This window comes from Xyrauchen texanus, chromosome 15 (assembly GCF_025860055.1).
Source record: "Xyrauchen texanus isolate HMW12.3.18 chromosome 15, RBS_HiC_50CHRs, whole genome shotgun sequence".
In the NCBI taxonomy this organism is placed as follows: domain Eukaryota; kingdom Metazoa; phylum Chordata; class Actinopteri; order Cypriniformes; family Catostomidae; genus Xyrauchen; species Xyrauchen texanus.
In genome coordinates this window covers 17816570-17837178 of record NC_068290.1, presented here as the reverse complement: position 1 = coordinate 17837178, position 20609 = coordinate 17816570, and the positions used below count along the sequence as shown (strand labels likewise).

At 41.5% G+C, this 20609-nt stretch overlaps 1 protein-coding gene across 1 annotated transcript; it reads right to left on the bottom strand.

Annotated features, from left to right (window-relative positions):
• Positions 1-950: 950 nt before the first annotated feature.
• pdia7 (protein disulfide isomerase family A, member 7) lies at positions 951-18223 on the bottom strand. Its single transcript, XM_052144078.1, has 13 exons — positions 17819-18223; positions 17346-17424; positions 16964-17081; positions 16759-16866; positions 8376-8505; positions 4321-4434; positions 4105-4230; positions 3829-4011; positions 2807-2915; positions 2595-2723; positions 2354-2433; positions 2184-2241; positions 951-2102 (listed from the first exon to the last, which is right to left on the bottom strand). The coding sequence occupies exons 1-13, from the start codon at positions 17959-17961 to the stop codon at positions 2013-2015; spliced, it is 1467 nt and encodes a 488-aa protein (XP_052000038.1). The 5' UTR covers positions 17962-18223; the 3' UTR covers positions 951-2012.
• Between the last annotated feature and the right edge of the window lie 2386 nt (positions 18224-20609).

Sequence of the window (20609 nt, the reverse complement as noted above, 5' to 3'; positions counted from 1 at the left end):
GTGTAAACTAAAGCTATTTGTGGGGCTAAAAACATGATCTTAAGTCAATCCAAGATTTATTGGTAATACAACAATCACAAAATAAATGGGGCGCTGTTTCTTCAACAAATTCACAAAATGAGCAAGTTTCATAAATGATATGATTTAACCTTACGCTTTTCTTTTTTTCTGCGTATATGACTTCATATTTTGATGTCCGCAAATCCATAATATTGTTTCATTGTTTCACAACCATGCTTCATTTCCCTGATCGTTTATGAATGTATATAAGTTCTGCAATAAACATAATTTTTTTTTTAAAATCTATAGATGCCACTTCACATATATCTAGAGGTGTGCAACTTAGCAAATTAAGTCGATAACCACTCTTAGAGTAGAGGTGCTTATTGATGGTTTAGGAGAGCTGTAGGCCGGTATGAATGTCGAAGCACATCCTGGATTGCTAGACTCTCTGCAAAAGGTTTCTCTGCATATTCTAAATCTGTGCGAGTCAGAGGGTGCTAAGGTGGGACGTCCATCTTATTTTCTTTCGATAAGTACTATTGAGCTCTCAACCAATGATGCACTGTAACTACGCAAGGAGCTCTCATTTCCTCCCTCATTTCCATGTTGCACACAGAAAAGTAAAAATAAATACATGTATAAATAAATAAATAAATAAATATGGGAATAAATAAATATCGAAATAAATATATGTGAGAATAAATATAAAAAATAAATGAACACATAAATAAAAAACAATGCAAAATAAATGAATAAATAAAAAAAAGTTACAAATATAGAAAATAATAAACGAATAAAGTCATACAATAATACATTCAGGAATATGTTTAATTAAAAACTAATTATATTTATTTTATCATTCCTTTAGTTATTTTTTTATTATTACATTTATTTATTTATTATTTTTGCATGTTTGGGCCTCCATACAGAAGTCTGCAGATATATATTGAACTTGAAATACAAATGATTACACATGCAACTACAGATATAAAAACTATAAATAATGATAAATATTGTATATCATATAAAACTATATATTTTACATTCAAGGCCTGACTGTAAGGCTGTCATATGATAAAACAATACAAAACATGCTTGAAAAAATATGCTCTACACGGAGTCTGTCCATTCCTTTATTATTTCTGCAAATATCAAACTTGCCTGTGAGCAGTTGTTAATTTCTCATGTCCTCACATATATGGACGGAGGAACTGATCCAAAATAAGCTCTTACAGACATTTGATTTGGCAAGACAGACACAAGGAAGTAAATACATCCCATTTAAAACTTACAGAATCTCTATAACATATCCTATTAATTTGAAATTTGCAGGTTTTATGGTAACATCTGGACAGGCCATAAACAGACTTTGCAATATTGAAATTATAATGTATCAATACCAAAACGAAATATGAGCAAGAAATTTGTAATGAGGTCAAACATTTTCTTAATTTAACCAGGTGCATTCATTCAAAATAACAAATGTATGTCTATGATCTCAGCACATGTCAACTATTTGACCTGTACAGTATTCTTATTGTTAGTGTTACAAATGTAATATACTTCATTACCTAAATAAAAATACAAACAACATTAGCATCAGTAACTCTAAAGGTTGCAACATTAAGGTTCATGTATGCAATAAGTGACCTATTAACACAACCTCCTTCTCACTAGCAGTGCATTTTGTAAATTGAGAATGAAAGAAAATTGTGCCAAATTACGAAATGCGGCAGATTGTTGAACAATAATTGATAAAAAAATATTTCAACAAACATTTTAAACTCCTTTCCTTAGCATGTGTCCATTTATAGTCCATAGGTATTTATATTTAACAAGTGAATATTTGGTATAGCAGTGGGGCTAATTTGCTGTGATGATCCCATTTAATGTCATACAGAATAGTTGCTTTTAAGCTGTGACTGAATTGTTTGGCTGAATATCAGTTGATCACTTCAGTGGCATTCTGTGCATTTCTCCACCTGTTAATTCAGTGTCTTTATGCTTTTTTACAGTTCATCCCTTGAGTCATTTAAAATGAGCGGATTTGTGGCCTCTTTCTTCAGGTAGCTGATGAAGTCACTAATATCACGACCACCCTGGAGGAGAAAACAAAAAGTGGCATCGTATTAGTCAATGTCTTTAAACAATCTGTGTGCATGATGAATGATGAGATTCACCTCATATCGGCGTGGCTGGTCTTTTTGTCCAGAGGGTACAAAGTAAATGGTTGGAAATCTAGTTCAGAGAAAACAGGTGACGAATAAACAAAGCAAATGGAAGAATGTCACTGAAGGTCTGTTGCATTGAACCAGAAGTAGACCACAGACAATGACAGACAATATGTTACCCTTGGACATCATAATTTGGAGGGACATCATTCGCAGTGGCATCCATTTTGCCAATAATAATGTTCGGGTCCCCAGAGAGCTGATACACAAAAGACATTTTGAGCTTTTTTTATTTATTTACATATGCCAGATATAAAAATTGGGGAATTGTATTAATTTCCTTTTAATTTCATTTGTTAATGCAAAAAGATGTGATGCATATTTCACAAGGCAATAGAACAACGGATCAGACTGAAAAACCTTTTCTCCAAGCTCTTTGTATTTGGGCTCCAGGTTCTTGCAATGGCCGCACCAGGGAGCATAAAATTCAACCAATACATCCTTCTCTGGATCATTCACAATCTCCTCAAACGTGTCAGCCACTACGACCTGTGCAACCACATGAGTGAGGTATGGCAGAAAATAAAATAATCTTAAAATGTCAAATACATTGTGTTTGTGAGAGCATGTACCTTGACTGGGCCATCGTTAGACACTGGAACCGGCTCAGATTTTACATATCTTTTCAACTTGTTGGCAAAGTAATCCTCCAAGAACCTCTCTAAAGACTTGCCATCTCTCCTACAATACAGACAGAGGAACATATCAAACACTGGCTGAAGTTGTGAAAACTTAGACTTTTTCAAATATAGTTTATTTCTTCGTAGATTTCTCAAACAGCATGAAAAGTGCAAACAATAGTGCGCAGTGTGATTGTCATAATGTCAATATTAAAATACTGTATACACTCACTGAGAATTTTATTGGAACAACTGTACACCACTTATTCATGTGATTATCTAATCAGCCAATTGTGTGGCAGCAGTGCAATGCATAAAATCATGCAGATACGGGTCAGGAGCTTCAGTTAATGTTCACATCAACCATTAGAATGAGGGAAAACTGTGATCCCTGTGCTTTCGACCGTGACATGATTTGTTTGAATATTTCTGTAACTGCTGATCTCCTAGAATTTTCACGCACAATAGTCGATAGAGTTTACTCAGAATGGTGCAAAAACAAAAAACTTCCAGTGAGCGGCAGTTCTGTGGACAGAAACACCTTGTTGAAGAGAGAGATCAACAGAGAATGGTCAGAATGGTTCGAACTGATAAAGTCTACGGTAAATCACATAACCACTGATGATCACATCAGGCAATTTATTAGGACCAGAGTGTTCCAAATAAAGTGCTCAGTTAGTGTATATTGAATAAAACCAAGACATTATTCATTTAAAAAAAAAAAAATAATACAAAAAAACATGCTCCATCATGACAACATCGAAGTTTAAAGCTGTACTGATTCTGCATTTCATTTATACATAATCAGAGCAGCATCAGAGCCACCTCTTATACTAGGAGTGGACGTGGGTCAGAGCTGGTCATAGAGAAAGATTTTGTTGCACTGGCATTTTACACAGAATTTTAAGCAGGCATAGAGCCTAAAGAAATAAAGACACCTTATGAGTTACCAGAGAGATTTTTGCAAGACTCACGTGAATTCTTCCTGCATGGAGTACTTGTGTCCTGCTCTGGTCCGTATGGTGACAATGGGAATCTCTCCTCCCTCAGACAGACCCAAACCAAACTCCTCCTCAAGCTCATCCTGGAACTCCTGCCGATCTGCCACAGCAAAACTCAGACCACGATCCTGGAACTGAGTCGCCACCTTCATTATTCTGAAGGAGAGAAATAGAAGGAATATAGAGAAAGAACACTAAACTTCCCTGCCGCACTATGTTTATCTAATGTTTCACCGAGTGGGCCCTCACCTGTTCCTCCAGTAGTTGGTGCCTTTTACATTTCGTATGTAATCAACATTGTAATATGCAGTAAGCAGGTCACTTCCTTTCAGGTGCACCCTATTGTCAGTGGTTAGATGTGGACAGAGACCAAATCTAAGTAGAGAGCAAGAAAACAACATCAAAAGTGAGAACGTATGTGGAAACAAACAATAAAATACTATTTAGTGCCTTTTGCAAACATACACATTGTCTCGGATGAATGTACGGAAGGAGGGAATCAAAACAGATTCTGTGTATTTCACCATACTGTCCTCAAACTTGCTGTTTAAGTGTGGGGGACGGAACAACAGAACACATCTGAATAGAAAACAGAGAAAGTATAACAATATTAGAATAACAGCATGTGGAAAAGGGACATTAAGGACATACACAAACATGGAATACTTATTAGGTTTGGGAATTGAAACAGATTTAGAGATTCAATGTGATTCCAATTCACAAGCTCTCGATTAGGTTCGAATTTTGATTCATAAGGGTAAATTTCTTCAATTTGGTTTACATATAAAGTAAAAAAATCTATCGCCTAATGCTGTAAATTATAAAAAGGACCATCTAACAAGTGCCCAATATTATTGGCCGATATTAGCCTTTCACAGATATATTGGAATCAGCGTATATGTTTTCCGATATGTGCAGATATTAAAACTTATTTTCAGAAAATAGAATGCAGAAAACAATGCTTGGGTGATTTAGAATTGGTGTTATAGCTAACCACGTAGCTACTTTCATACCTTGTCAGCGGACTGGAAGCTAGTGTAAACATGTATTCACCAAACTGTTTTATTCAGGATTTGCAGTTTGGTACCCCATTCAACCAAACAATTCCAGTTGTTGCATTTATAAAATGTAATATTTAAAAGTCTGGTTTTCCAGTGGAATATGTGTAACACCACTGCCGCAGTCTCTTGACTCAGCTGCAGCGAACCATGAGTTATAGTTTGTGACTATTTTGTTAAAAATTAACAGCGAAATATTGCTGATGATGTTTTGATAAGCAAGAAAACTGTAATTTATTACAATTTAGATGTACATGTACTTTACTTGAGTATTACCATGGCATCTTCCACTACATTTCAGAGGGAATTTCCAATGTTGACAATGTATAATTATGTCAATATTCTTTAATAAAAAGAAAGCAGCCTTCTGAGGCCTTCCCACCTTTTTATATTCATATCGTTGCAAAATCCACATAGAAAAGGTCTGTTTTTCATTCCAGCTCAAATGTTAACTAAATCGCAACCATATCAGTAATCTGTGAATTTCCCCCCTCGGTATCGGTCTCATAATGGTCAAGCTCTACTTCTAACCTTCTAGGTTGTTACGTTCCCCACGTGTATATGTTTTTGTTTTCATTATTCCCTCCCTCTTTGGTACGCTCTCTATCTGCTCTTAGGTGGCCGTGATTGGCTGTGTCAGATGTTCATCATAATTAAGGCGGTTCTTCAACGTCCATTCAGATGGCGCCCAGCTGTTTTAAAAGACAGCGTGTTTCATTCAAGCGAGAGCGCGTGTCTGTTTGGTGTCTTGAGAGGTGTCCGTTGTATGCAGTTTTCGTATGTGTAATCTAGCATTAATTGCTTAGCCCTTTTTTGTGTGTTGTGATACTGTTCAGAGTCTAATGGCTTTTTACGCTAATGGGAAAGGAGTACAGGTTAGTATATCGCGATATACACTGTGCCCGTAGTATGTGTAAGTGTTAGACACACTAGGGAAGAAGTGTGCGCCACTCTCTGTATTTTTTTTCTTTTCTTAGTTAGGGTTATCTGGGCGTCGGATGCGCTGAAGAACTCGGTTTATTTTCTACATTTTACTTTGGCAGATTAGGAGTAGATTTAGGGGATTGTTTTGGTTATATTTGTTTTGTTCCTTTGGCGCCACTTAAGTTCTTTTCCCATCTATTTACTTATTTATTTATTTATTTATTTATTGTATTGTTTTCTCATGAGTATTGTCAATATTGCACATAGCGCATTTACTGGATCTAGTGGCTTCTGCTTTTTTTTGTAATAAATTATCCAGTTGATTACACTTCTAATAGTTTTGTCATGTGTCCTTGTGCTGCGGCCTATTTACCAGTGGTGATATATCTAAATGTTGCGGTACATCCCTTAGACCTTTATTTATCGTAACATAGGTACTAGAAATCTTAATTTTACTAATCGTATTTTCACTAGGTTTTACCATATTGATCACATTTAAGCTTTTGAATTCAGTGTATTCTATCAATAAATGTCTTGAAATTTGCATTTATTATATTGCATATACACTGGCAGCCAAAAGTTTGGAATAATGTACATATTTTGCTGTTTCAGAAGGAAATTGGTACTTTAATTCAACAATGTGGCATTCAACTGATCACAAAGTATTGTCAGGACATTACAGATGTAAAAAATAGCACCATCACTATTTGAAAAAAGTCATTTTTGATCAAGTTTAGATTGGCTGCATGGAAATGGGGCCTATCATTGAGTAATCAGCAAAAATTAGCTAATTTGGTACTAGAAAATCACTTGCCATTAAATCAAACAAAGCTGAAAGATATTTGGTTTGTTATATGAAGCTTAACATTGTCTTTGTGTTTGTTTTTGAGTTGCCACAGTATGCAATAGTGGCATGTCTTAAGGTCAATAATAGGACATTAAATGGCAAAAAAAAGAAACGGCTTTCTCTAGAAACTCATCAGTCAAGAGAGCTACACAATGCTTGAAATGAAAAGAAAACTGAATATTTCATTCAAAGGTGTACCCTACAGTCTTCAACAAAAGAACAACTGGCTCTAACAAGGACAGAAAGAGATGTGGAAGGCCCAGACACACAACTAAACAAGAGGATAAGTATATCAGAGTCTCTAATTTGAGAAATAGATGACTCGCATGTCCTCCGCTGACACTTTCATTGAATTCTACCAGCTCAACACCAGTTTCATGTACAAAAGTAAAGGAAAGACTCAGGTGTGCAGGCCTTATGGGAAGAATTGCAAAGAAAGAAACTTTTGAAACAGAAAAACAAAAAGAAAAGGTTAGAGTGGACAAAAAAATCTGAAAATTGGAAAAGATTGTTATGGATCTTAACCCCATTGAGCTAGACTGTAAGGTGTGTGAGAAGTGCCCGGCAAGACAGCCACATCTATGGCAAGTGCTACAGGAACCGTGGGGTGAAATGTCACCTGAGTATCTGGACAAACTAAGTACATTATTTCAAACTTTTGGCCACTAGTGTATATTTTTTGTTAAATGTTTATTTAACATGCATAATTTGTACTATTTACAACCACTTACATTGATATGTAGATCATGTGCTAAATATGTACAGTCTCTTTAAGACTACTGGCATTCAGCCAGTGAGGCAATATTAATGAGAGAGGATATGTTTCTTTTTTGTTGTTGCTTTTTAAAATTTTTATTTTTTTTTTACAACTGACTGTAAAGACCAGAAAGGGTATTAAGAGACAGCTGTTGAACTTCACCACTATACTAAAAAAAACTGGCAAGTTCAAATCTAAAAGTTTACGAACCAGTGGCTAATCTCACACATTTTTACTCATGAGGCACAAAATTTGGTGATTTACTCACTTTGTAGCAGGTCGCATTAGCAGGGGAGTAAAAGATCAATCTTGGGATTTATAGGGTTCATGACATGTCTTTTTGTAAAATTTAATATTTTCCATGAGGTTCACTTATAATATTAGTAAAGTTTTTGCACACAAAACAGTAATATATTTGTAAAACATTACCATTTTCTACTTATTTTGACCCTCTGTAAGATATGTTGTTTTGGTGCTGCTTCTCCTTTAAGACTTGACAGTAAACACCCACTGTTATGATTGGCTCTCCTCTACTGACTTGCTCTCTCCTTGCCATCTCACTGCTCACCTCAACTAGGCAGGCTACAGAACTGATAAGGAAAAGTAGGTGTTGGTGTGCTGTTATGGAGGCACTCAGATGTAAATGTCATCCACAATGTGACATCACTGTAGACAGAGTTGTTTTGGGCAGCTTGGTTTCAACAAATGCTCTTTTTGCACTGAAGGGGAAGTTTTGAGTTCTGAAACTTACAGTATGTTTTTTAGAGTAAAATGACATTTTCTATGTCAAAAGATCAAGGAAAATTGTAATACTCACTTCATGACACCTTGTGTCAATTTATATATATATATAAATTATATATATATAGATATTTTTAAGCAGATGCTCAGTATCTTAAATTGTCATTTCCTTCATGGCTTCTGTTATACATACTCTCCATCTACCCCATGTTTCAGGCCTGTTCCCAGATCAGTGGAATGAGCAAATCGATAGCTGTCCCTCAGGGCACTGGAGATGTTCAGAAACTCTGCAAGCTGTGCACTGTCATCCCCAGAGAAAAAGCCTGAAATGCACAAAGAGAGGGGAACAGAATAAAATTTGATTAATATAGGATATATTTTCCAAACCAAACCCTCCATCCCAAAGAGACAAAGATGAATGCATACAGCAGAAAACTCTGATTTGTTTTGAATCTTCTGCTTTAGGAAAGATCTGAAGATTAAATCAGAATTGGAATTTTGTGACTCTTAGATCATTGTGACTATTTGCTAGTAGGGCTGCAACAAAGATTACTTTGATAATAGACTAATCTAACGATTATTAGAACGATTATTTGACTTCTGTTGATTATTGCAACAACTAATCATTCGTTTTTAACTGACTATTCAGCTTGTGACTTAAAAGGTTATATTAAACGTGCTTAATAACAATAAAGAGGACAAAATCATCTTTTAAAAATATCTCTAAATGACATTCACTGAATTCCAAGTTTTTTTGTGTGTTTTTTTTTTTTAAGTTTAATCCAGTAAAAATTAACTGCAAAAAAGACAATTGTAATCAAGAGTGTTTTCCACATATTCTCTAAAAGCAAGTCTAAATATCTTATATGTTGCTTCTCAGGTAAATGTATCTTGATTTAAGTAGGCTGTTTTTAGATATTTTAAAATATTTAAATATTAAATATTGTATTCAACATTCTCCAATTATTTTTTTCATCTGCAGTATAGCTACTTATGTAAATGTACATTGTTTTAAAGTTTTAGGTATTATTTTTGGAAAACAAGCCAAAAGAGACTTATCAAAAACTTTGTTGCAGTGTATAATGGGCGAAGACTACACTCTCACCTTTATTTTCACTTCAATCCATCTTTTACTCACAAAAACAAACTCTATCTTCTTAATAGAGCTGCATATCGCTGATTTACTTCACGTGTTTGCTTTTTAGATGCTCTGACATGCAGGTTTTGCTTGTGCTTCCAACACACTACAAACTTTCGATCGTGCGACAGGGGTGAAAGCATTACAAAACCTACTATTTTTTATTGTCGAATCCCCGACGACTCTGCCTGGACTCCAAATTACGTTTCACAACAGAGTACACGTGAGAAGTGATACAAAAACAAATGATTGATCATATGTAATGCGTTTCAGAATTTGATTTGTATGTTTTTAATTGCCTAAAGGCAAAATATATTTTATTGGTTACAATAAAATACAATTGGTACCTCCTACTGAAAAATCTACCTATTTGCTTAACTGACTGTCCAAGAGAATTTGAGTTCTCTTACGAGAGGTTCTCTCGTATTGCGTAAGCTAGCTTACGCTACGGGAAAGATTCATCTTTTCTGAGATATTGAAGCCAAAAAATTATCCTTAATTTTTGTATCCATTGTCAACGCAGTGCGGCAGCTGCAGACCTTGAGCGGGCTAGCTAGCGAGCTCATAGGTTGCTCTGCGGCAACTGCTGCAGCCTATAGACGAGCTTGGGCGAACTCGCATCCAATGAGAGGCATCCGCGCGCTCACTGCATCAAAGCCCGCCAAAATGGGCGTGACTAGAGTGCATATAAGCGTAGCTCGTAGGCTGGAACCCTGATTTTCATCTCTTCAGCGAAGCTCTTCGCATCTCTGAATTGGAAGCCGCGTCGCCGTTCGAGGGGCTTCAAGCAAGCGTGGACAGCGCTCGAAGAAGCCGGCCGTCTTCGCCACCTTCAGCCGTCCTGCGAGCTACGCCATCCGGCGACGTATCCTTTTTAAAACAAGCTAGTTCTTACGAACTTCACAAAAGAGTACGAGCGTCTTTTTAAAGATGCCTCGCTCCACTTGCGCCTCATGCCGCGCCCCTCTCAGCACCGGAGACCGCCACGTCATCTGCGCTCTCTGCCTGGGACTGGGGCATGCAGAGCTCGCCCTCGCTGAAGGCGGATGCGATCTCTGCGAGGAGCTTCCGATGTCGACCCTGCGGGCTCGACTCTAAGCGCTCAGGACCGAAGCCACCGCGCCACCTTCCATTCAGCCGCGCAGAAAAAAAAAAAAAGCGCCGCTCTCAAAGGCTGCCGGAACCAGTGGTAGAAGCGACTGCCTCGCCGGAGCCCCTTCCTCGAGCATCGCTTTCACCCTCCTCGCCCACCTGGGACGCGCAGTTGCCGCCGAGCGGCTGTTCTGCTGCCATCTCGGACGAAGAAGCGGAGGATAAGGGCTGTTCCATCATGGCTTCGGACAGCGAGGAGTGGTCAGGCTCACACACCTCCTCCTCGGCCCAGGAATCCAGCAGGACCCGCGCCGGAGTCGAAGGGGAACTAACGCGCCTCCTCACACAGGCTGTCGACCGCCTCGGGCTCGAGTGGTCACCGCCCCCTGAGCAGGCTCCCAACAGACTCCACGCCACACCTTTGCCCGCCCTCCGCGAGAAGGCGGTCTAAGCTGGTGCTCCCGACTAAGGCCTGCAGAACTACTTTCGCCTGTGTTGGCCGCGCCTATACCGCCGCCGGCCAAGCCGCATCTGCTCTGCATTCCATGGCCGTCTTACAGACAGAGGCTGTTTCAGATCTGACTAGCCGACATGAGAGAAGCTGAACGCACTACGCGCCGCTCTCTCTGTCCGGTCTCTTCGGTTCCGCGGTGAGTGGCATTGTTGACCGTTCTCGAGCCCAAGCCATGAATCTCTTTCTGCCTCGTCGCGCTAGCTCCTCTGCAGGCCGCCCACGTGACCAGCCTCCTGCACGAGCCTCTTCACAGCGCCCAGCTCAACAAGCCAGACTTCTCAGCGTCGACAGGGCGGCCGCCTCAATCAGGCTCAGACAGCCGCCGCAGACCGCCGCCTCCTGTGGGCCTCGGCCTAAGATTGTACTGAAACCTGAGCAACCGAAGTCATCCTAGCGTTGTTGAGAAAACGACGGCTCAGTCCCGCCACGGCTGGACCACCATCAAAGCTTCGCCCCCTGTCAGTCCCCTTCTCTCAGGCTACTGCATTGGTGGATTCAGCAGCCAACAAGCCGGTGATACTACCCGTTTGCCTGCACTCAAACGCCGTTTTCACGGCGACCCAAAGAAATCTTGTAAAGAGTAAACATGCCTTATGTGTAGAAAATGTGCCCACAATCCAGTGCTCACCCCTACACACAAGCATTACACATCCCGTGTCCCTATCAGAGCACAGTCACATAAGCGGTTACGACCCGCTCGAGTGTTAGAGTTAATAAACGCGCGCCCATTCTCTGGCCGCTCTGTCACACGACCAGCCTTATGTGTAGAAAATGTGCCCACAATCCAGTGTTCACCTCTACACACAAGCATTACACGTTCCGTGTCCCCATCAGAGCACACTCAAAAGCGTTACTGAACCACTCGAGTGTTAGAGTCAATAAATGCGCTCACGAATACGCGCGGCGCCCATTCTCTGCCCGCTCTGTCACACGGCCAGCAAACACTTCTCTGTATGTAAGTCCCGTGCTCGTGGCTATGCTTGCGCACCACTTAACAGACGTGACTCTTTCCCCATTCACCTCAATCGGAAGTCACTCACAGATCAGCGTGTCCATGCTGTCTCGCGAGCAGTCCAGCATAAGCACAGTAAGCGCTCACACATTCTGTTCAGCGGCTGTGTGCGGCAATCAGAGCGATTTGGCCATTCACCCTCTAACATTACGCTTCAAAGCGTGGGAAGATATTCCAGGGATATCCGAATGGGTGTTAAGCACAATAAAACAGGGCTATTTGCTACAGTTCGATCGCCGTCCTCCTTGCTTCAGAGTGCGGCTCGAAACTACTGTGAACACGGAAGCAGCGTGCATGCTTCGTTCAGAAATAGCAAACCTTCTGTGCAAAAGGGCCATAGAGAGAGTGCCGCCTCCCTGAGCGAAGTCGGGGTTTTACAGCCGTTATTTTCTTGTCCCCAAGAAAGACGGCGGCCTCAGACCAATATTAGATCTCAGGGTTTTGAACAAAGCGCTTGCAAAAGACCGCTCAAAATGCTTACAACCAGCAAACTCCTCGCGCATGTGCGCCAGGGGACTGGTTTATTTCTCTCAATCTGAAAAATGCATACTTTCAGATTCAGATAAATCCCGTCACAGGCCATTCTTGAGATTCGCCGACGGCCAGGTTTATCAATACACCGTCCTTCCGTTCGGCCTGTCCTTAGCACCCGTACTTTCACGAAGTGCATGGACGTGGCGCTCGCACCCCTGCGGAGTTAGGGTTTGCGAATTCTGAACTATTTGGACGATTGGCTGATTTTGGCACAATCACATACGGAGCTTCTGTCTCACAGGACAGTTCTCCTCAGTCATCTGAACAGTTTGGGCCTTGCAGTCAATTGGACCAAGAGCTCACTACAGCCCAGTCAGGCAATTTCCTTCCTTGGAATAGAACTAGACTCAGTGGCAATGACGGCTCGCTTATCTACACAGCCAGCGCCGTGTGCAGCGACTAGCAGCGTCATTTCAGATGAACAGCCTCACACCTCTGAAGAAATTTCAGAGAGTGCTAGGCTACATGGCCTCAGCCGCAGCAGTACTTCAGCTGGGTTTACTGCACATGCGCCCGCTTCAGCATTGACTAAACACCCGCGTGTCTCGCCGGGCTTGGGCCACAGGCCGCCAGCCCATCAAGGTGACTCAGACCTGTATTTCAGCTCTGCAGCCCTGGACAGTGGCCGAATGGTATCAGCGGGGAGTGACAATGGGAGCTGTATCTCGCCGAAAAGTCATCTCGACAGACGCGTCCAACACGGGTTGGGGCGCGGTCTGCGAGGGCTCTCCGGTTTTCGGCTATGAATTTATGAGCTCCTTCACATAAATTGTCTGGAAATGATAGCGGTCGAGTACGCGCTCGTGCGCTTTCTCCCGGTCATTCAGGGTCACCACGTCCTGGTCCGTTCGGACAACAGATCTGTGGTATCCTACCTAAACCGTCAGGGCGGTGTCAGATCCAGGAACCTCTTCCATCTGACGAAACGCATACTGAGTTGGTCCCAGTGCCACCGGGCGCCGCTGAGGGCGACGCACGTGCCAGGCCACCTGAACGACGGCCCGGACAGACTGTCCAGAGACAATATTCCCCCAGGGAATGGTCCCTGCACGCTCAAACAGTCCAGACGTTATGGCACCTATTCGGCAGAGCAGAGATAGACCTCTTTGCGTCCAAAGAGAACTCTCACTGCCCAATATTTTTCTCGAAAAGCGAGGACGCGCTGGCCCAGGACTGGCCCAGACGCCCGTTTTACGCCTTTCCTCCCGTCTCGCTATTGCCACAGGTAATGCACAGGATCAGGGAAACGCGTCACTCGGTGCTCCTCATAGCCCCGCGTTGGGAGAATAAGACATGGTTCCCGGAGCTTACGCAGCTGTCACTGACAGCGCCGTGGCCCATCCCAGTGAGAGCAGATCTCCTCTCTCAAGCTCAGCGGCACAATCTGGCATCTCCACCCAGACGCTGGGCTGCATGCGTGGGTGATCAACGACTACCCGTCGCTCTGCCAGAAGGAGTAATAAACACCATCATACACGCTAGAGCCCCTTCCACGAGAAGACTCTATGCGTCAAAATGGTCTGTGTTCTCAAAATGGTGCACCGACAGAGACCTGGACCCGCGGACATGTGGGGTGTCGTCGCTGCTCAGTATTTCTACAAGAGCTGCTGGATAAGGGCAGATCCCCATCCACGCTCAAAGTGTATGTGGCGGCCGTTGCGGCGTTCGCTGAACCCCTGCACGGCCAGTCATGGGGTAAAAACGAGCTGGTCATCCGCTTCCTCAGGGAGCTAGAATGATGAACCCCCGCGCTCCCATCGGTTCCTATCTGGGATCTTTCTATAGTTCTCGAAACCATGAAAGCCCCCCCTTTCGAACCACTTCAATCCGTGGATTTGAAATACCTTTCACTCAAAACCGTTTTTCTGACTGCCCTGTCATCAGTCAAACGTGTGGGAGACCTTCACGCGCTGTCTGTCAGCGCTGCGTGTCTTGAGTTTGGACCAAGTGACTCCAAGGTCATTTTAAAGCCTAAACATGGCTATGTTCCCAAGGTGATTTCCCTATCGGCGCTGCCAGCACCCGATAGCGAACGCGACGCCAATCTCCTTTGCCCGGTCAGAGCACTGAGATTGTATACTGCGCGCTCCGCCGCTTTCAGACGCTCTGAGCAGCTTTTCGTTTCGTTCAGAGGGCGCACCAAAGGTCTCGCCGCCTCGAAACAGACACTATCTAGATGGATAGTGGACGCTATTGCTGCTGCATACGCGTCAAAAGACCTGCCATGCCTGTAGGGCATTAGGGCTCACTCCACTAGAGGCATGGCATCCTCGTGGGCATGGTCCAGCGGGATTTCCATTCACGACATATGTGTGGCAGCGGGATGGACTTCCCCTCCACCTTTGTCAGATTTTACAATATGGAAGTGCCCGCTCTGCAGGCAAAACTACTAGCGGTTTAATACGCTACAGCTCCCTGGTGAGCTGCACTGATGGGACACATTCCACACAGACCGGCACTGCCGCTCTGTCGCTCCCTTCCCACTATGTGCTTATGTATTACACAATCAATGACCCGCATTCTTGCCGGCCAAATATTATTTCCCCACTCATAAGGGCTCCCCGGGTCCCCCTTAATTCCCTGGGGCTCATACAGTGGATGCTTGGCGCGACGGCGTTGACAATGGGTTCCCTTAGCGTAAGCTAGCTTACGCATATCGAGAGAACCTCTCGTGAAGAGAACGTATCGGTTACCTAACGTAACCTCGGTTCTCTCTAGATGAGGGAACGAGTATTGCGTAGTCGGCCGTGCTTCAGCGCCACTGGCTGACTTTTCGCTTCAGTCAATGAAAACCAGGGTTCCAGCCTACTGAACTACGCTTATATGCACTCTAGTCACGCCCATTTTAGCGGGCTTTGATGCAGTGAGCGCGCGGACGCCTCTCATTGGATGCGAGTTCGCCCAAGCTCGTCTATAGGCTGCAGCAGTTGCCGCAGAGCAACCTATGAGCTTGCTAGCTAGCCCGCTCAAGGTCTGCAGCTGCCGCACTGCGTTGACAATGGATACAAAAATTAAGGATAATTTTTTGGCTTCAATATCTCAGAAAAGATGAATCTTTCCCGTAGCGTAAGCTAGCTTACGCAATACTCGTTCCCTCATCTAGAGAGAACCGAGGTTACGTTAGGTAACCGATACGATTTCTCTCTAATTCTTCTCTTTCTCCACCCGGTTGTACTACAGTTCAGATGAAACATAAAATCGGTACATGTGCTCCTGCCACTGTTCCACTAATTGTTCCTCCATTTCTTCGGTTCAATGAGACTTTCTTGATACCGCAGCCAGTTATTTTCAGATTTTCAGTTGCAGGTACATCAGGACTCCTTCCACTGAATCTTCCTGTGCCCCGTTTATTGCTCTCTCATTGTCTGTAGGTCAATGCTGCAGTTGTATTCAGTCAAAACATATTTCACATTGCACGATTTGGAATCGCAGACATGTCCAGATATTTAACATCCTAGATATCTCGCTGACATTGACGATGCATTGGCGATTCTCTCAAATTGCATCTTTGATAATTTATACATTGCAATTGTCGTTCACAGGAGCGAGCTCTGATTTGCCTACGATTTAGGGCTTTTGTCGGCGATCTCCACAAAACTGTCAGAGAGCGAAAATCGGGCTTAAAATCATGTCGTGTAAACTCTTTATTAAGTGGAATGCCAGATCCGGCACTGCTTTATTTCACGATGACAGTGCTTCTGTATTTCCTTGTTTTGCATTTTTACATTAGAATTCAGTTATATTTTGTTATCTACAGCACCTGAAGCTGTTTGGAAAGTTTAGAGTGCATCTGGACTGTGATCGGTGTAATTCTTCCTCTCTCAGGTGCGAGCTGCTGTGCTCCTCTCTCGCATCATCATTAGAGTTTCATATGATCTCACGTTAAGTGAGATCAAAGACTACTCGACTTTTGGTCGACAATTTTTTATTGTCAACTTTGTCGATAACATAGACTAATCGTTTCAGCCCTATTTGCTAGTGTACTCCAAACACTTTTAGCAGATTCACACATTTCAAATTTACAGTCATTTTCTTCTGGGGTAAACAACAAAAACACTGATGATTCAAACATTACACTCACAAATTTTCACTCCCCTCAACCACACCAGTACTTCTGACTAGCAATGGTAAGTAACTGAACATTTTCATGGCAGTGATATAAACTAAACACCCCAATGCACTGTAATGGGAAATATGTCATCACAGGTAAGGAGCTGAACTTATCAAGTGATTTCATGGGATCTTTAAGCAAAGATGTTCTGGCAGGCATTGCAAACTCAACTCACCCACAACACTGGCCTCATAGTTGTCAACAAAAGAATCCAAATCTGCCCCACTGAGAAGAGCCACAGAACTTGGCCCTGCCTGCTTTTTCATATAGCTCACAATTCCATCTGTTTCAGATCAAGATACAGATTAGTCTGTGAATTATGAAAATATTTACATGCCAAAAAAACAAACAAATAAAACCTACGGAGACAAAGCATCTACCTGCTGTTCTGGGGCCATCATAGGATTCAGCTTCCTCTCCATTGCGGAAGATTTTAAGGGTGGGGTATCCATTCACTCCAAAACGCTCACAAGTCTCAGAGTTCACTGTGCAGTCAACCTGAACAAATTGAAAGAGACATGTTCACTATTTACATATCACATTATACAGACCTATCAGTAATGTACATTTTGTCAGCAGTCAACTATATTGTACTTGATCTACTTCAGCAACCATCAGTTAAAAGTATTCTAACACAAGAGAAAGGCACTAACACAGTAGACTTCTGGGATTAGGAATATCTCACTCATGTACTCTAAAGAAGACTGCAGATCTTGAGCTGAGTAACAGGAACTGATGGGTCCATCACCTGTCACATCTCACCTTTGCAAGAGGTACTTTCCCTTTCAGCTTTGTGGCAGCAGTCTCATATTCTGGAGCCAGCCTCTGGCAATGTCCACACCTGTGGTAACATCATACATGACTGATGTTAATGATGCATTACAGCATCTACCATGTAACTGCCTAAACTGCACAAACGCAGACAGAGATTCAGGTTAAAGTGAGGTATTCGTTTTAAACCATCGCATACTATTATATATCTATATAATTTAGACTCATATACCTTAACACAACCATGCATTCTTACGTAAATCAATGCATCTTATGGTAATTTACCACAATTTACATCCACACATCTCAACAGAATCATGCAACATAAACCAGGTTCACCCTCAACCGACGGTCAGATACAATTAAAACACCTGCATTGACGACAGCAAAACTTCAACACGCCTGACGGTAAAAAAACACTGTAATACATTTTATAATACTGATACGTAGTAACTGGGACATACCAAGGAGCGAAGAACTCCACCAGCATAGTCTCGTGCCCGGCTGTCCCCTGATCAAAGTCAGAATCTCCAAGCTCGAACACATCGCTGCCCTCCGAACAGCAGGCAGTAAAAAATAGAAAAATGAAAGACCAGGGTAAGCGCATTTTTACTTTTGTGGGTGACCGGTATGAGCTCAATAAAGTGAGACTTGAACCGATGTTGCAGCGCAGCACGAGGGACTACCTAGCTGAGGGAGATGGATGTATGGGCAGCCAGAAGGTCCAGAAAATGCGCCGTTGTTCGCGTTTGATAATAAATGGGGAGATAGACTGAGGGAACAAAACAACATCTCCGCTTGCTGCTAAAACACATAGAATGGGATCAGGTTTTTTGTGCAGATTTTCAACTCTCTCCGTCTACTGGTTTGGAATTTGTTCACAAAACCTCGATTCTGTTCACAAAATCAACAGAGATGGAGGAATGCTGTGATTCATTTAAGCACTAGAGGTCACTATTATATACGTTTACATATTACATTTAAAGGGATGGTTCACCCAAAAATATATATATTCTCTCATAATTTACTCGCATCCATGCCATCCCTGATGTGTTTGACTTTCTTTCTTCTGCAGAACACAAACAAATATATTTAGAAGAATGTCTCACCTCTGTTGGTCCTTTCAATGCAAGTTAATGGTGGCCTGAAATGAAGGTCAAAAAAGCAGATAAAAGCAGCATAAAAGAAATCCTGTGTCCAGTGGTTAAATCCATATCGTAAAAAGACATATGATATGTGTGGGTAAGAAACAGATCAATATTCAATTCCTTTGTTGCTATAAATCTCCCCTTTCACTTTCAGATGTGAAAGTGAAACTAAACAGACGCCACATGTGTCTTTCTGATGTGAAAGTGAAAATGGAGATTTAGAGTAAAAAAGGACTTTATAATTTTCATTTTTGGGTGAACTATTCCTTTAAGATTATATTCAGAGGAGGTTGTATTTGCCAGTTAAGATTGCCCTTTGTCTTTTGGAATTTGACTCAGCAATAACATTAAACATAAAATAAGAAAGAAGTGGACAGCAATTCTCAGATGCTGCTTATGTACAAGTAAATATAAATAGATCTACACAAATAAGCAAGAAATCAGGGTATGACATATGTACAGTTAAAGACTTGTGTGGTATATGATATATGTAGAGATATATAATATAATATAATATAATAATATAATATAATATAAAACTCCAAGATAAACAAGTCTATGTTAACATTACCACATTCTAGATAAAATGTCATGTGGTATTCTTTGAAGTCTCATGACTATCACAGTAAAATGCAGAAGCAAGTCAAAAATACAATGTGGAAAAAAGAAATGTCCCAAATAACCCAAAGGTCTACTTGTTAGTAAACGAGAAGCCATTTGGTGCCCTTTTAGTCATTTGAGAAGTGCAATAGGCTTGGCACATAAGAAAGATTTATTTTTATTTAAAAGATTTTCTCAAAATAAGAAGTTATACAAGGAAACATATACTGTATCAACAGGGCAATTTCAAGACCTGCAATGTGCAAGTGAAGCTTCTGTATTCAAATGATAAGCTGATGCCAAAACTGACTCAGCCCATCTGTTGCTGAGTGTCTGAGTGAAACGGAAACTCTGTTTTCCTTCATTCTTTATTATTTCCTATGTTATAGTGGGTTATCTGATAATATGATTCGTGAAGGGGGGGCCTGGGTAGCTCAGCGAGTACTGATGCTGACAACCACCCCTGGAGTCATGAGTTCGAATCCAGGGCATACAGAGTGACTAAATTGGCCTAGTTGCTAAGGAGGGTAGAATCACATGGGGTAAACTTCTTGTGGTCACTATTAGTGGATCTCGCTCTCAATAAGGTGCATGGTAAGTGGTACTACAGATATAATTATTACAGTATTTCCTATCAATACAAGTTAAGTTCAATTGACAGCATTTGTGGCATAAAGTTAATTACCACCAACACTGATTGTCACTTGTTATTGTGGGCCATTTACAATGGAAGCGAATGGGGCCAAAGTAAAAATGTGAATATTGAAATTTTTTTGAAAGCACTTACAACTTTAAAGTTGTTTAAACATTCATTATTTGGGTAATTTCATGGTTTTAGGGTTGACGGCATGAAGAACTCATGGCAACAACATTGTTATATTAGATGTTGCTTCACACACACACACACACACACATGCATGCACGCACACACACACACAGTTAGTTATTTTCTCACACTAAAATCATATTATTTACATATATATGGGTATTAATTTGAAACAGTGAGTTTTTAGTGTTTGGCAATTGGCCCCCCTTTCACTTCCATGTGGCTCACTGTGACCCAGATTTCATGCATTTTTAAAGGAAAAGAGTGCCAAGTCAAAATAATGTTTTATGGTAATCAACAATATGCCACAAATGCTGTTGATTAAGCTTAACGTGTATTCAAAATTCCTTTAACATCTTGTCATGATTTCAGTCTGTGTTCTCCCCTGTTTTGTGACACTTGCTATGTTTTATTTACCCTGATTTCATCATTTCACTTGCTGATTGGACATTCACTACAAATTCATGTAGTTAATTGGCATACCCTCTCTATGTACACCTGAGTAATATGAAGTGTCAAAGGTTACCCCTGGGGGTGGAGACAGATGGGTTGCTCTCCTCACACAGAACATGCATGGCTGCATGGATGGATAGGGAGGGCCAAGAACAGAACCATACACCCAACAGATTTCTTCAGGTGTCAGTAAAGTTATACACTTGATGGAAGTGGTCCTAACTGAAA